The sequence below is a fragment of the Delphinapterus leucas genome, chromosome 1, assembly GCF_059928025.1.
Source record: "Delphinapterus leucas isolate spDelLeu-1000000601 "Yukka" chromosome 1, BTC_Dleu_Yukka2, whole genome shotgun sequence".
NCBI lineage: Eukaryota > Metazoa > Chordata > Mammalia > Artiodactyla > Monodontidae > Delphinapterus > Delphinapterus leucas.
In genome coordinates this window covers 64,027,777-64,043,163 of record NC_143129.1, presented here as the reverse complement: position 1 = coordinate 64,043,163, position 15,387 = coordinate 64,027,777, and the positions used below count along the sequence as shown (strand labels likewise).

At 38.8% G+C, this 15,387-nt stretch overlaps 1 protein-coding gene across 3 annotated transcripts in view; it reads right to left on the bottom strand.

Moving 5' to 3' along the window:
• VAMP4 (vesicle associated membrane protein 4) overlaps positions 1–15,106 on the bottom strand; it is a 30,408-nt gene extending 15,302 nt beyond the window's left edge. The window contains exons 1-5 of one of the 3 annotated variants that reach the window (XM_022560087.3): positions 14,792–15,104; positions 14,025–14,256; positions 11,859–11,978; positions 5,861–5,907; positions 2,255–2,305 (exon numbers count right to left, since the gene is read on the bottom strand). In XM_022560087.3, the coding sequence (XP_022415795.1) occupies positions 2,255–2,305; positions 5,861–5,907; positions 11,859–11,924 (164 nt within the window). In that variant the 5' untranslated portion in view covers positions 11,925–11,978; positions 14,025–14,256; positions 14,792–15,104. Of the gene's footprint in view, positions 1–2,254; positions 2,306–5,860; positions 5,908–11,858; positions 11,979–14,024; positions 14,257–14,791 lie in introns of all 3 variants that reach the window. The other 2 variants (XM_022560089.3, XM_022560086.3) reach the window with 2 other exon arrangements.
• Positions 15,107–15,387: the final 281 nt, after the last annotated feature.

Below are 15,387 nucleotides of genomic sequence, written 5' to 3'. Positions count from 1 at the left end.
CCATTACACTTTCTAAATAGTGCCTTACTGTTCTAAAATTCTGTGATCACCAACGTTATTATGGTAATTTAATATGCACATATACACATTCACGTGCATGTGTACTCGGCACTTACTAACATAGACATATCCTGCAATGCCCACTCTGTACAACTGGCACTGGTTTTGGGGTCAGCTGGAAAGTCATACTCAAAAGACTCACTGGGCCACATTCAGTACCAGGCTCACTCTGCAGAGGATGTCAGACAGGAAATGAAGCACATTGGCAGGGAAAAAAACAGGTGTGTCATCAGTGGAGTCCTCTTCTCCTGTGGCAGCTGAGGTATATATGTGGGTGGATAGAGAAGTCACTCTGGCTCAGAGAAGGGCAACCGTTCTGCCATGGCATCCTCGCAACCTTGAATGCCTTGTGATCCTTCCAAAGATGAGGATGAGTGGCTTCTGAGGCCATCTCCCACTCACCTCCCCATCTCCCCTAGGAGACTGTCATGAGACAGTTTCTTATCACCTCCCAGGTTCTGATGACATATAAGGCTTTCGGCAGGATATACCTGCAGACTATAAAACCACTTAGCTGCAGGCGAGAATTGGCTCCTTAGTAATAGGGCATCTTACTTTTCATACTGTAGCCACCTGGACCCCTCTATTTTGGTATCATCATTTTTGGTGTTTAGGACAAGAACCCAGGGAGCTGGCACCTTTGGCTACTCTTCCTTTGACAATCTATGTAAGTAATAAACTGTCTGAATCTCAGTGGCTCATTGTATCTTTACTGGCTGAATCAGACACTTGAAGCAGCAGAGACTCTCTTCTGCTGGCCTTGAAGAAGCAAGCACTGTGGGTTGTACAGGTGCAGGGAAGTGCATCCTGTCAACAACTACCTGAGCTTACTCAGGAGCTTCGGATGAGATCAAAGCCCTGGTGACACCTTAATTTCAGCCTTGTGAGACCCTGCAGAGGGCCCACCTAAGCAGTGACTGAACGCCTGACCCATGGAAAATGTGAGATGATGAATGTTTGCTGTTTTAGGTTGCTAGGTTCAGGGTAACTTGTTATACAGCAATAGAAAATGAAAACATCCCATTTAGTAGTCAAATCAATTTGTTGGTACCTTGCTTCTGTATTACAGAATCCATTAGCTAGGATCAGGATAAATGTGGACCTATTTCTTCACAACAACCACTACTTGACTAAAGCCCAAGTATCTAATCAATAGCTTTTTTCTTTTTTAAACTGTGGTTTATTATTTATTTATTTTTGTCACATCACGCAGCATGAGGGATCTTAGTTCCCCCAACAGGGATCGAACCCATGCTTCCTGCAGTGGAAGCGTGGAGTCTTAACCACTGGACCACCAGGAAAGTCCCTCATCAATAACTTGATATCCCATTACAATACCCTTCCCACTATGTGCCATCTATATCCAGACTTAGGGTAGCAACTACCCCTCCTTAGATCCTGAACCTGGGCCATTCAGTTTATCTTCCAGTTTATCTTTTATAGCTCGGTAAGTTTCCAGGCCTATTTCACTGCTCCATTCATTCCTTCTCCCTTCTTGCCAGGACTCATACGATTCTAATGTTAGATACATTCACTACAGCATTATCCACCAGCTACCATCAACAATATATACAGAAAAGCTCTAAACTGAAAATTAATGAGCCATAAAACTTAGATCAATAAATGGATTAGGATAAGTAATAGATATGAACAAATTCTGGAAGTATATAAACAAGATACTGTACTTCAGAAAACTAAATCTATTATATTACTTTTATTATCATGGTGAAAATGGGAATCAAGCTATAGATTTAAAACCAAAATAGACCTTGAGATTATGCTAAATAAATGAATTTGATATATAATAATTAAATTAAGAAAACCAACAACCAGAAATTGCATCTCCTTAGCTATAATTAAGAGGTAACTTTGTGAAAATGAAAAGAATGACTGGGTTTTTACAACCTAGTAGTAATATTAGTCTACATCAAGGCTCAGCAAATTTTTCTGTAAAGGGCCAGACAGATAATAGAGACTTTAGATTTTGTGGGCCATAAGGTCTCTGTCACAACTACTCAAATCTGTCACTGTAGTTTGAAAGCAGCCAATATATCTATAGGAATGGCTGTGTTTCAATAAAACTTTACAAAAACAGGTGGCAGCCAGATTTGGCTCATATGCTGTAGTTTGCCAACCCCTGGTCCTTGTAGAAATATGATAATCATTTAAACAAATGAGCATCTCACAAACTTACTGCTTAATTTTTTCATTTCTAGGTCCAAATCTTGGTCCAGATGGTCCCCTTCTGAAAACAAAACACCAAGTACATATTAATGAGCATTAAAACAAACCCCAAAACAGAAAACACACACACTTGCTGAATTCTAAACATGGATCATTTATCATAAGGAACCACATATTACTGGTACTGATGGAACCTAATGATATTTAATCATGTCTGTACTTCATTGGTACTTAGTGCAGGCCATCACAACTTAATTCTTCTGAATGTTATCACTTTTAATATAATTGTTAGTTATACACAGGTAGTTTTAATCATTAAACTCTGAAATACCATAAAACTAAAGTGCCAGTGACTATTAATAACTTTATGATCAATTATAGAACACTAGAAGTCCAACTACCTTGAATTTAGGCTCTAATTAAATGCTGATTTGGGGGATGGATGTAGAGAAAAATCCATTCAAAACACTAAAATTTTTCAAGTATGTTTTTTGATTACTCATCTTAAAACTTAGCAACATAACTAAAGGGAAATTTAAGAGTCTATGAAAATATTAACATTTCTCAAATTATTATCTCTCCATTATAGTCGAGTGTTGTATCATTTAAACCAATCCATTTTAATAATCTGAAAATTAAAATTTTTTGATGTTTTAAGTAATTTTCCATCTTCTGATGATAGAAAATAAGGTATAAACCATAAAACTCAAAAAAGAATAGGTTCTGTACCAATTAAACACTAATTTCCCATTTCCCCCTCCTCCCAGCCCTTGGCAACCTCCATTCTACTTTGTGTCTCTATGAATTTGATTACTCTAGGCCTCAGATAAGAAGAATTATGTAAAATGTATCCTTTTGTGACCAGCTTCTTTCACTTAGCATAATTAATGTCTTCAAGGTTCATCCATGTTGTAGCATGTGTCAGAATTTCCTTCCTTTTTAATACTGAGTACTATGCCATTGTATGTACCTACCATATTTTGTTTATCTATCTTTCCACTGATGGACACTTGGGTTACTTCCACCTTTTGGCAATTATGAATAATCCTATGAACAGGATTATTGTTCATAATAATCAACAGGTGTTAATTAATTTTTTTTTTTTTTTTTTGGCGGTATGTGGGCCTCTCACTGTTGTGGCCTCTCCCGTTGCGGAGCACAGGCTCCTAACACACAGGCTCAGCGGCCATGGCTCACAGGCCCAGCCGCTCCGTGGCATGTGGGATTTTCCCGGACCAGGGCACGAACCCACGTCCCCTGCATCAGCAGGCGGACTCTCAACCACTGCGCCACCAGGGAAGCCCATGTTGATTAATTTTTAAAAAATTATTTCAGAAATTTTATTAGCTCTGTCTCCCTTTCAATACATAGACAGAACCACAGGGTGTGGTAGTGTGCCGGTTTTGTCATCAGGCCCTTTGGAAGATGTACAGCATTATTTGGGAGTCAACCGCCAGTGTACAGTTAGCCTGAAAAGTTTTTGTTTCTCACTTACATTCAGGTGATCACTTGTTTAGCCAAAGCATCTGACCTTTTCAATACTGAGTCCTTTGTTGACAGGTAGCTGTTGCTCTAGTCTAAGGCTTCTCACTGTAATTGGCACTATGAGCAATTAGCTTTTTGACTCTGGAAACCTTGTTACCTGTAGGAAATTATCTTCCCACTTCATCTGACTTTCCTGCCAAAAATGATACTATTTCCTGTTATTGGATTTGATTTCCATCCTGCAGGCTCTTTTTGCCAATTGCTTCATGGCTGTCAATTACTTTTTATAAAATGTTTTATACAATGTTTTTTATTTGGGGAAAAAAAAGCCTCTATGAAAAACTCCACAACATTATAGCAAAGTGGGAGGTAAATGTTTCCTCCCAGGCATACCCTTCTGGAGGTATGAGCCTCCAGAGAAAACTCCTGCAACAATATGTCATCCTTCCTGACTTTGCAAATAAAACCGAGGCCCTTTCTAATGAAAACTGCAAAGGATTGACCAGGTTAATTAATTCTGACAGAGCATCAAGGCAATCCAACAGGAAAAAGATAATCTTTCCATCAAATGGTGGTGGAACAGTTGGATATCCATATGCTCCCTGGCCCCCCAAAATGATCCTTCACCCTTAACTCAACCATATATAAAAAAATTAACTTATAATAGATTATAGACCTAAATGTCAAAGTCAAAACAATAAAACTTTTGGAAGAAAACAAAGAAGAAAATCTTAGAACCTTTAGGTTTGGCAAAGATTTCTCAAACAAAAACAATGAAAGGAAAAATTAATAAACTAATTTCATCAAAATCAAAACTCTGCTCTTCAAAAGATACAGTTATGAAAAGGAAAAGATTAAATTACAGACTGGGAGTAAATATCTGTAAAACATATATCTGACAAAGAACTTATATTTTGAATATATAAAAAATTCACAACTTAATAAGAAGACAAACTTAGAAATGGGCAAAAGATTTTTAACATGTACATCATCAAAGAAGATATAAGGGGCTTCCCTGGTGGCACAGTGGTTAAGAATCCGCCTGCCAATGCAGGGGACACGGGTTTGAGCCCTGGCCCGGGAAGATCCCACATGCTACGGAGCCACTAGGCCCTTGAGCCACAACTACTAAGCCTGTGCTCTAGAGCCCACGAGCCATAACTACTGAGCCCACGTGCCACAACTACTGGATCCTGCGCGCCTACTCCCCATGCTCCACAACAAGAGAAGCCACTGAAACAACAAAGAGTAGCCTCCGCTCGCTGCAACTAGAGAATGCCTGCACACAGCAATGAAGACCCAACACAGCCAAAAATAAATAAATAAATAAATAAATAAATAAAAAGAAGATATAAGGATGGCAAATACACACAAAAGATGATGTTCAGCATAATTTGTAACTATGGAAATGCAAATTAAAACCGTATGGGATACCACTATACACCCACAAGAGTGGCTAAAATTAAAAGACTGACCATATGCAGTGCTGATGAGGATCTGGAGCAACTAGAACCCCCATACAGTACTGGTAGGAATATAAAATGGTACACAACTTTGGGAAATGGCTGTAAACATACACCAGCCATTCCACTCCTGTTTACCCAAGAGAAATGAAAGCATAAGTCCACACAAAACCTGTACGTGAGTGTTTATGGCAGCTTTATTTGTAATAGCTAAAAACTAGGAACACCCCAAATATCCATCAATAAGTGAATGGGTGAATGAATTGCAGTATGTTCATACAATGGACCACTACTCAGAAATAAAAAGAAACAAACTACTGATGCATGCGACAACATGGGTGAATCTCAAAATAATTATGCAAAGTGAATGAAGCCAGTAAAAAAAAGAGGCATACTGTGTGACTCCACTTCCAAAAAAAAAATCTAGGCAATACAAACTACAGTGATAGAAAGCAGATCAGTGGCTGCCTGGGACTGGGAGAGTGACAGATTACCAAGAGGTTTGAGGAAACTTTTGAGGTGATGGCTATGTTCACTATTTGAATTTCATGATGATTTCACAGGTATACAGTGGATATGCCAAAACTCTTATTGTACACTTTATATGTATTTTATTGTATGCCAGTTACACCTCAATAAAGCTGTAAAAAGAAAAACAAAAAACTTACAGAAAAAAGTCCTCTTCTTCATCTGAATCATCTTCCAAAAGATTTCTCTGTCAAAAAAAGAAAAAGACTTGAGTTTTTAGATTCCAAGGGGCTTACAAACTGTCAGGGGCAGAGTAATGAAACAAGTTCTATCCTGGTGAAATTTCTTAACTCCAAGCTTCCAGACACAGGGAAGAGTAATTACAGGTGCTTCACTGGAAGCTAAAAGATATGGAACCACACTGCAGACTTTCTAAGAAAATGCTTATAAGCCCGGAATCCTTTGACTGACCACAAGGTAGAGAGGTCACTGAAGCTGGCATGGGAGTAAGGGATGCAGGCAATCAGGGAGGGGCAAGTCCTTCCTCCTCCCCCTGCTTTCCAGTCTCTCTCTATCAGCAGAACCTAAGAAGAAGCTGGGGGCAAAGGAGAAATGTAGCTGCAGAGTCCAACTCTAGCATCAGAGAGAAGAGTATAGAAGGTAGGTTTGGAGCTGAGAGACAAGGCTTTATTAACTGGCACAGTCCACCTAACAGCTACTCGGCCTACGAATAGCCCTCTACACATATTTGAACTTCCAAACAAAAACAACTTTATACTTTTACCTTATAAGATACAACTGTTTTTATTAAAATGAGGAATGTCTCACCTTCTACGCAAAAGGGGAAGATATAAAGTTCCAAAAGGAGGCTGAAGAAGAGCAAAACCCAGACCTTTTCAGCATGCAAGAACTCAAACAGTATACAACTTGTAGGCCGAATAACGGCTCCCCATAGATGTCGACATCCTAATCCCCGAAACCTGTGAATATGTTTCCTTGAATGGTAAAAGGAACTTTGCAGAAGTTATTAAATCAAGGATCTTGAGGTTGGAAGATCAATATAGTGGGCCCAAAGTCATCACAAAAGTACTTAAAAAAGAGAGAGGCAGAAGTGTGTGTGTGTGTGTGTGTGTGTGTGTGTGTGAGAGAGAGAGAGAGAGAGAGAGAGACAGAGACAGAGAGAGAGACAGAGAGGGAGGGAGGGAGGGAGGAGGGAGGGAGGGAGGGAGGGAGGGAGGGAGGGAGGGAGGGAGGGAGGGACAGAGGTTGGAAGATGTCACCCTGTTGTATTTAAAGATATAGGAAGGGGCATGAGCAAGGAGGTCAGGCAACCTCTAAAAGTTGGGAAAGGCAAGGAAAGAGCTTCTTCCCTATAGTCTCCAGAAGGAACATGGCCCTGCCAGTGCCTTGATTTTATCCCAGCAAGATCCATTTTGGACTTCTGGTCACCAGAACTATAAGACAGTAAATGTGTTGTTTTAAGTTTGTGGTAATTTGTTAAAGCAGCAACAGGAAGCAAATACAACACCCATGTACCTTTTCTGAAGTAACTACTTAAGGAATTACACCAGCTAAAAAGAAAATTAAATCAGAACAAAGATCTTAAGATGGAGATTGACATACTCAGCACATCTAATAAAATGTGTGGTCAAACCTAAATGGAAGGGCTTCCCTGGTGGCGCAGTGGCTGAGAGTCCGCCTGCCGATGCAGGGGACACGGGTTCGTGCCCCGGTCCGGGAAGATCCCACATGCCACGGAGTGGCTGGGCCCGTGAGCCATGGCCGCTGAGCCTGCGCGTCTGGAGCCTGTGCTCCGCAACGGGAGAGGCCACAACAGTGAGAGGCCCGCATACCGCAAAAAAGAAAAAAAAAAAAAATCTAAATGGAAGATAATTGTGAACTATAACTTGAAAGATAAAAATGCATAATATAAAGAAAAATTCTACAAGAATCTAAAACTTTTCTCACAAAACCCAAAAGCAGGAAGTGGAGAGTAAAATGAGGAAGTTAAAAGCAAAGTAACATGCTCATCCTAGTGGGGAGAGGAGTGGAGAAGTGGGAAGAGGCCTAGAATGAAAAAGTAGTGTGGAGGGGCATAGTTTTTGGCATGTTGAGAGAGAACACAAATTTAAACATTATTGTTAACATATAAAGTTAATTAAAAATAGAGAGGGAAAGAGAAAGAAAGGGAGGAAATTTTTAACTGCCTAGTGGTCCTGGGGGCAGGGAAAAAGTGAGGAAAAATAATCCATCTAGCTAAAGAAGTTAGGGAAAATAGGGAAAACATAAGAAGTACAATGAATGTCATTATCTCTATATATTATAATAAATAATACACAAAGAGTAAGAAAATGAAAAGAGGATGTGTTCAATATTCATTTAACAACTACGTCTGAGCATCTTCTATGTACTAGGCACTGTTCTAAGTACCAAGCATCAGCTTTGGACAAGACAGACAAGGTCTGAACTCTTACAAAAAAACACCTGATGGTGATGAATGTTATGCAGAGAATTAAAACAGTGATGGGATAAAAAGTGACAGGGTGACTAAATAAGATTAGGCTGTCAAGGAAAATCATTCTTAAAAGGTGAAATTTAGGCTGAGATCCAAACAATAACAAAGAGCCAACCAAAGATCAGGGTGAAGAGCATTCACTGCCAGCAGAGGGACTAGCAAGTGCAGAAAAAGTCCAAATATATCAGTTATCTTAATAAATGTGAATGGTTTGAATGCTTCTACTCGAAGTAAAAACTATACATAATTAGAGTTCAAAAAAATTGCAGCCAATATCTGTTTATAAGAAATTTACCTAAAATAAATGTCAAATAACGGATGAAAGAAAAAAGAGAGATGAAAGAGATATATTATCAAATTCTAACAAAAAGAATGTTAGAGTTAGCAAAAGTAATATAAAGAGATTATTTTAGGACAAGCATTAAACAATCAAATAAGATTTTACAATGACAAAATACACAATCCACTAAGATTTAACAGCAACGAATGTTTATATGTAACAATATAGTTTCAAAATACATAAAGCAAAAGCTGCTCAAATTATAAGAAGAAATGGATACATTCAAAAATCATAGGAAAGCTTTAACATATCCTTCAAAGATGGAGAAACCAGGAAGACAAAAAAATAAATAATCCAGAACTGTGTACTCAGCAAATGTTATTTTCAAATATCCAAGAAATGAATAAGCAATAAAAGAATTTTAATAAATAGACCAAACTAGAAATTACACAGGCCACATTCTCTGGACATAATGCAATGGAAATTAAAACAAATAAAAGGAAATTTTAAAACAGTCTTCTGTTAAAATGTTAAAAGGTAAATGCAAGCTTAACAAACTATTTAGAAATCAATGACACTGGGGACATTACAAGACAAAATCTGTAGAGTATGGTCACAGCAGTACCTAAAGGAAAATGTGACCTTAAATCCATTTACTTATGAAATTACAAAGCCTGAAAATATATAAAATAAGTATTTAACTATTAAGATGAGTAAAGTATTCCTAAGTCACAAACAACCCCAGAATTTCTAAAGAAAAAAAATTCATGAATTTGATTACATAAAAATTTAAAACGTAAAGAACATACAATATCATACACAAGGTTAAATGGCAAGTAACAGGCTGGGAAAGAAATTTGCAACATACTTTCAGACTAAAGGGTCTGGTATCTCTCTTATATAAAGATCACTGACAAACTAGTAAGAAAAAGACACATTATAGAAAAATCATCAAAGAAGAGAAATAGACAATTCCTAACAGAAAAAGAAATGGCCAATGACCACATGAAAACATGTTCAAAGTCAATAATACTCAGGAAGATACATTACTTCCTTCAACAAATATTTCTAGCTAATAAGTAACAATCATTACATTTACAATACAGTTTATTTGCCTTAGAGGATGATGATACTAATGTGTGTTTATTATAGTTGCCCAATGAGAAACACAATGAAAACGAATGTCTTTACACTTATTCACTGAACAAAAACACAAGAGCTAGGGATACATTATCAAAAAAGGGTAATGAGATACAATGAGATGTCATTTCACACCCACTAGGCAGATAATAACAAGTGTTGGTGAGGAGAAATTGGTGGTGAGGAGAAATGTGGAGAAATTAGAACTCTCATACACAGCTGGACGGGAATATAAAAATTGTGCAGCCACTCTGGAAAACAGTTTGGCAATTCTTCAAAAGGTTGAACATAGAGTTACTATAATACCCAGTAATTCTACTACTAGGTATTTACCCAAGAGAAATGAAAACATATGTAATGAAATGAAATGAAAATAAAAACTTGTATGTGAACATTCATAGCAGTGGTATTCATAGTAGCCAAAAAGTGTAAATAATCCTAAATGTCTATCAACTGGTGAATGAATAAAGAAAGTGTAGTATATTCATATAGTGGAATATTATTCAGCAATAGAAAAGAATGAAGTACTGATACATACTACAACATGGATGAACTTTGAAAACATTATGCTAAGAAGCCATTTACAAAAGACAACATAGTGTATGCTTCCATTTATATAAAATGTCCAGAATAGACAAATCTATAGATTTGTGGTTGCCTAGGGCTGAAGGGATGAGGAGGACGGGGGATGATTGCTAAAAAGTACAGAGTTTCTTCTTGGAATGATGAAAGTGTCCTAAAATTGATGGTGGTGATGGTTGCACAATTTGGTACTAAATACTAGTTACTAAAATCCACTGAATTGTACACTTTTAATGAGTGAATTGTATGGCATGTTAATTATATCTCAATAAAGCTGTTATCAAAAGTGTTACAGGAAAGAGGAACAAAATTTTTTAAAGTTTTATAAAAGTAATTTATAAATTCTTAGAACCAATCAGTTATCAAATTTCATGATCTGATAAACATTCAAAAGGAGGACTCTAGTTAAACAGCCAATTGTTTTTTCAATTCTGCTATCTAATATCCTATTTTTACAATAAATTGAGGTAGTATTCAACCAACAATGTAAAAAGAAAGTGCCATAGTTATGGTCTTAGAAGTAGAACTGATTGAAACTGTATATTTTATATTTTTGAGTAAATGAAGCTTATTCTAAAAAGTTTACTAGCAGTTAGTCTGTTGGTGGATTGTATCCCCCTTCAAGCAAAACAAAAACAGACACTGAATAAAGAGTTAGAATAAAGGGATGACAAATGATTCCTGTACTGTATTTCAAGATACTCCTAAATCATAAGATGTTAGACAGAGGTTCTAAGGTTGTGCAAAAAAGGAGCATGTAAAATGAAGTCAAACAGACTATCTGCTGTTTAAGGGCAGAGACCATGCCCTCTAGTTTTTAGCACAATGCCTAGCACATAGTAGGTAGTCAATAAACATTCGTTGCATGAATCAGAAAATAAAGGAATGGCAAGAAGATAGGAAGTGAGGGAGGGCTTTAGGTTGCTGGATGAAAAAGAATAGCTCTAATTCCTTCCCTCAATAAATACTTATTGATTACTTATTCTAAAAGTAGCCTATCTACAATACCCATATCAATGCTATCTTCCAAAATGCTGCATAATTTCTAGATTTATACAATCCTGCACAGAATGTTCTGAAATAAACTAAAAATTGAACATTATATAAAAGCTACTCTGGACTCTGTGGCAACTGCAGGACAAGAATCCTTTATCTGCAATTCCAAAATCTAAAAAGTTCTGAAAACCAAGAGATTTTATAAGCTCTGGAGTGAAAACTCATTTGGAGGAAAATCTTACCTGAATTGATGTCAGCTAATTTATATACTTAATTAGAATAATCAGACATTCCACTGAGAAATATTAATGTTTGGAGGTGCTGCTCTAGACCCCCAAAAGGCTCTTGTATAATGTGCACTAACTAGCTTTGTAAAATCTGAAAAATTCTGAGGAACTCCAACCACATTTGGCTCCAGAGTACTAAATAAGATATTGTGTATTTGTACAAAATTCCCTTTGAAAGACTAGAAAGAAGCTGGGAACATAATTTGGTCAATAATGGAAATAGAATTTGGTTGAGTCCCAATCTAAGTAACATATATTTTTTAATGTTTACTATGAAGAAAACAAATAGGATTCGAATATAGCCATAAATATTAGATTATTCTAAAACAAATTATTTACAAAGGAAAGAAAAGATATTTTGAATCTTTCTTTTTTAAAGATTAAGATTCTGAACTTACCCTTTCACTTTTCACAGAACCAGTGACATCATCATCATTTAGGTGGCGCTTAAACTTGGGAGGCATCTTTTTTAGTGAAGAAGTACTCTTCTACTTCTCAGCAGAATAAGTCTTCACCACCTTAAGGAGAAAATAAATTTCATCAGATTTGAGACTTTGGGGTATAAGCTAAAGTACTGAAAACAGCGTACAAGGCCCTATATGGTGGGGCCCCTCCACTTCTCTGACTGCAGCTGCTCCCTCTCACCTGCTCCACTCCAGTGACCCTGGCCTCCAAGCTAGGCCTCAATACACAACAGTTAAAAAGAGAAAATGGAGGTAACTTTTAGAGAACACGTGGGGGAAATTAGCGAAAATATTTTTATAAAATCAAAGAGCAGCTTGTACAGGAGACAGGGAAAATTAGGAGGTTGTCCCCTTGCAAGTGAGACATCAAATGCTTAAAGATTTTAACTTGGAGTCAGAAGACAGCAGAACACTTCTAATTCTCTCACTTTTAGGGAGCTGCTTAAACAATGATTCTGTTTCCTCATCTGTAAAATAGTGATTTCTAGGCTTCTGCATGGAGTTGGGATGGTCAAATCAGATTAATACACACATGCAAAAACATTCTGTCAATTACAACGTCCTGTTCTAATGCATAACACTAGGTGCTCCAAGAAAAGGGGTAAGTTTGGAAAGTACTGGGTTAAACAAAGCCAGGTTTTTTGTTTTTTTGGTTTGCTACAGAAAGTCTCACAGTCTTTTATATACTAATTTGCATTATGATTTTCCAGGAAAATGCTTGAATACGCAACATATTCAAAATTTTCTTGAGAAAAAGCTGACAAGCAAATACGAGTTTTCAGCCTCTTGGACTAGAAGATGGATGAATAAGAAGAATAGCTAAGGTGTACTGAATGTTTTACTATGTGTCAGGCACTATGCTCAGCGATTTACACACATTTTCTTTTACTCATTACAACACTCCTTCAAAGTAAGCACAAAGAAACTAAGAGAAAACTAAGGCTTGGTAAAAGATAAGTAACTAATAGTGTTAGTCACTCTACTGATTGAAATATCAGAAACATAGGCCTAAATTATTAATGGCTGTGCATGATCCATTTTAATATTTATCCAATTAGTTGTCTATCAGGTTATACAGTTCTGTTCTAGAAAGACCACTTCCCTGTAACAATCCAGCAGTCCTCTTTCCCCTTCCACGAGAAGAACCTCTAAGATTTTTAAGTGTAATTAGACATTTGTTGGTTAATATCATACACTTAAAAAAGAATAAACAAGCCCAGAGTACAGTTTCATAAACAAAATAAAGTAAAATTTTAAGTTGACTTCCCATCAAAACAAATTGATACACTTTTCTTTGATAAGAAATAATTTTCCAAACCAGAAACTTAACCACTTGTAACAAAAACCAAATACTTGCTACCTAAGTAACAGCTCTAGAGTTCTTCATTCTACAATATTTCTGTCACGTACATCCGGCATCTGACCCATTTTATTCCTCATACTTTGATTTCAGAATAATTCATTCATGCAGAAATGTTACAGAATGCATGGAGAAACAGATGACAAAGGAAGCAACCGAAGAACTAGAGCTTTTAATTATACCTGTATTTTATTTATATTTTAAACCCTACAAAGGGTCTGCTTCAATATCCAAAAGCAAATAACAGGCCAACTTACATAACATCTTTACAAAATATACAGTAAAGCTACAAGTTTAATGATGAGCAAACCCAAATTCAGGTCCCATAATCCAAGAATCAGCTTCATGAAGGCAAGAAATCACTGTCTGACAAACATAAAAGCCATCATCAAAGCAGCAGGCAGATTAATTAACTGTGCTTGAGGAAGCACAGGGTAAATGATGGTATTTGCACCAAATGACTAGTAGAAATAAACAATGCTCAGAAATTAGATTTATACATATTCTACCTAAGAGTTCTCCTGTACAAAATACATATGAATTCAGGTGTTTGTGTCTAGGTATATATGTAAATAAGAGAACCTTCATGATGTATTTCAACATCACCAATACATTTTTAAAATGTCACATCACCATACGCTTCTTATGCCATCATCATACGTTTACAATTTCATGTATGTATTTTTTGAAGAGGCAGTACGTTCTGAATTCAGTGGCTTTACAAGTAATAAACTTCTAACCTGTTGTTTAGCAAATGTTGGCTTCTATTTTGCTTTATGCAAACAAGCACACCAACCCCCCTAGTATTTCATTTCACAAAAAGCTTGAATCTGGGCAGAGGCTTCCCTTTTCCCAGCCTGCGTTCCCTTTCTGACTCCTCTTCCTCATCTCTCATCAGCAGTCTTGGTTGGTGCAGTTTCACGGAAATAAGTGACTTGGATGGACACAGCCTGGAGATGTTATTCACAAAACCTGTCAAAGTGTAATGATTCACCTCACCTTCCGGTCATTATAAACACAGCGGGGTTGGTGCTCTCTCTCCCAAACCTTTTCATGGTGAAACAAATCCATCCCTCCAGCAAGCAGCTCCGTTCACACACACACCCCCTCCCACCCCATCTGTCGCACCAGGCCACGTCCCCCGACATCTCCTAACTCTAGTCCTTTCTGTCCCAAGATCCCCACTCGCAGTCCGGGCTGCCTCCCACTCTTCTCCAATCTTCCCCAGCCCCGCCACTATTCTCTTCCCATTTCCCCAGAGCACCCTATAATTTCCATTCTTCTCCCCCTTAACCGCTCCCCATCGCACACCCCTGTCCTGGTCGCCCTTCCTCTGGGAACCCCCGGTCCGACCCCAGCCTTTTCCCACTCTGGGCTCCCTCCACTGCCCCCGAGGCCGGTCCCCCTGCCCGACGCGGACGTTGGGGGCGGCGGGGCAGGGACTTCGTCTCCGTTTCCTTTCTCCGCACATCACCCCTTCCCGTCGGGAACAGGCGGGCGGCCGTACCTGAGTCTCCCGGGGAGCTCCGGGCAGCTCTCCGGGGATGGGCAGGACTGGGCGGGCGGACGAAGGAGTGGGAAGCGGAAGAAGAAAGCGGGGAGGGGGAAGACAGTAGGCGCGGACCCGGCGCCTGCCGCTCCGCCGCAGCTGCACCCCCGCTCATCGAGCCGCTCGGCGCTCCGCAGCCTGGCGCCAGGCGGAGGGAGCGGGTCCAGGCCGCAGAGATCGTCGAGGGAGTCGATTCCCCCCTCCGCTCTCTACCTAGAGGCCCTAGCGGACGCGAAGTTTGGATCCCCGGGATGATTTTGTGCTTTAAGGGAGGAACAACAGCCGCGGGCTCCTGAGGTCCCAAGCGGAGGTCGGAAGTTCAGGGGAGGTGGTGGAAGCTCTGAGAAGTCACGCAGGGTGGGGCGCCTTAGGGCTTGCTCCTGGCTGGGGTTGATGAGGCCTTAATAACGTGGTGCTTTGTGCCTGGTCCATTCCCGGGGCTAAGGAAGCCTAGCGGAAAAATGAGGATGGCTCGAAGCCTGACGACCGGCTTCAGCTCGTCTTGGGCCTTTCCTGAAGTAAGGAGATGTGTGTGATCCCTTGTTTATAGCATC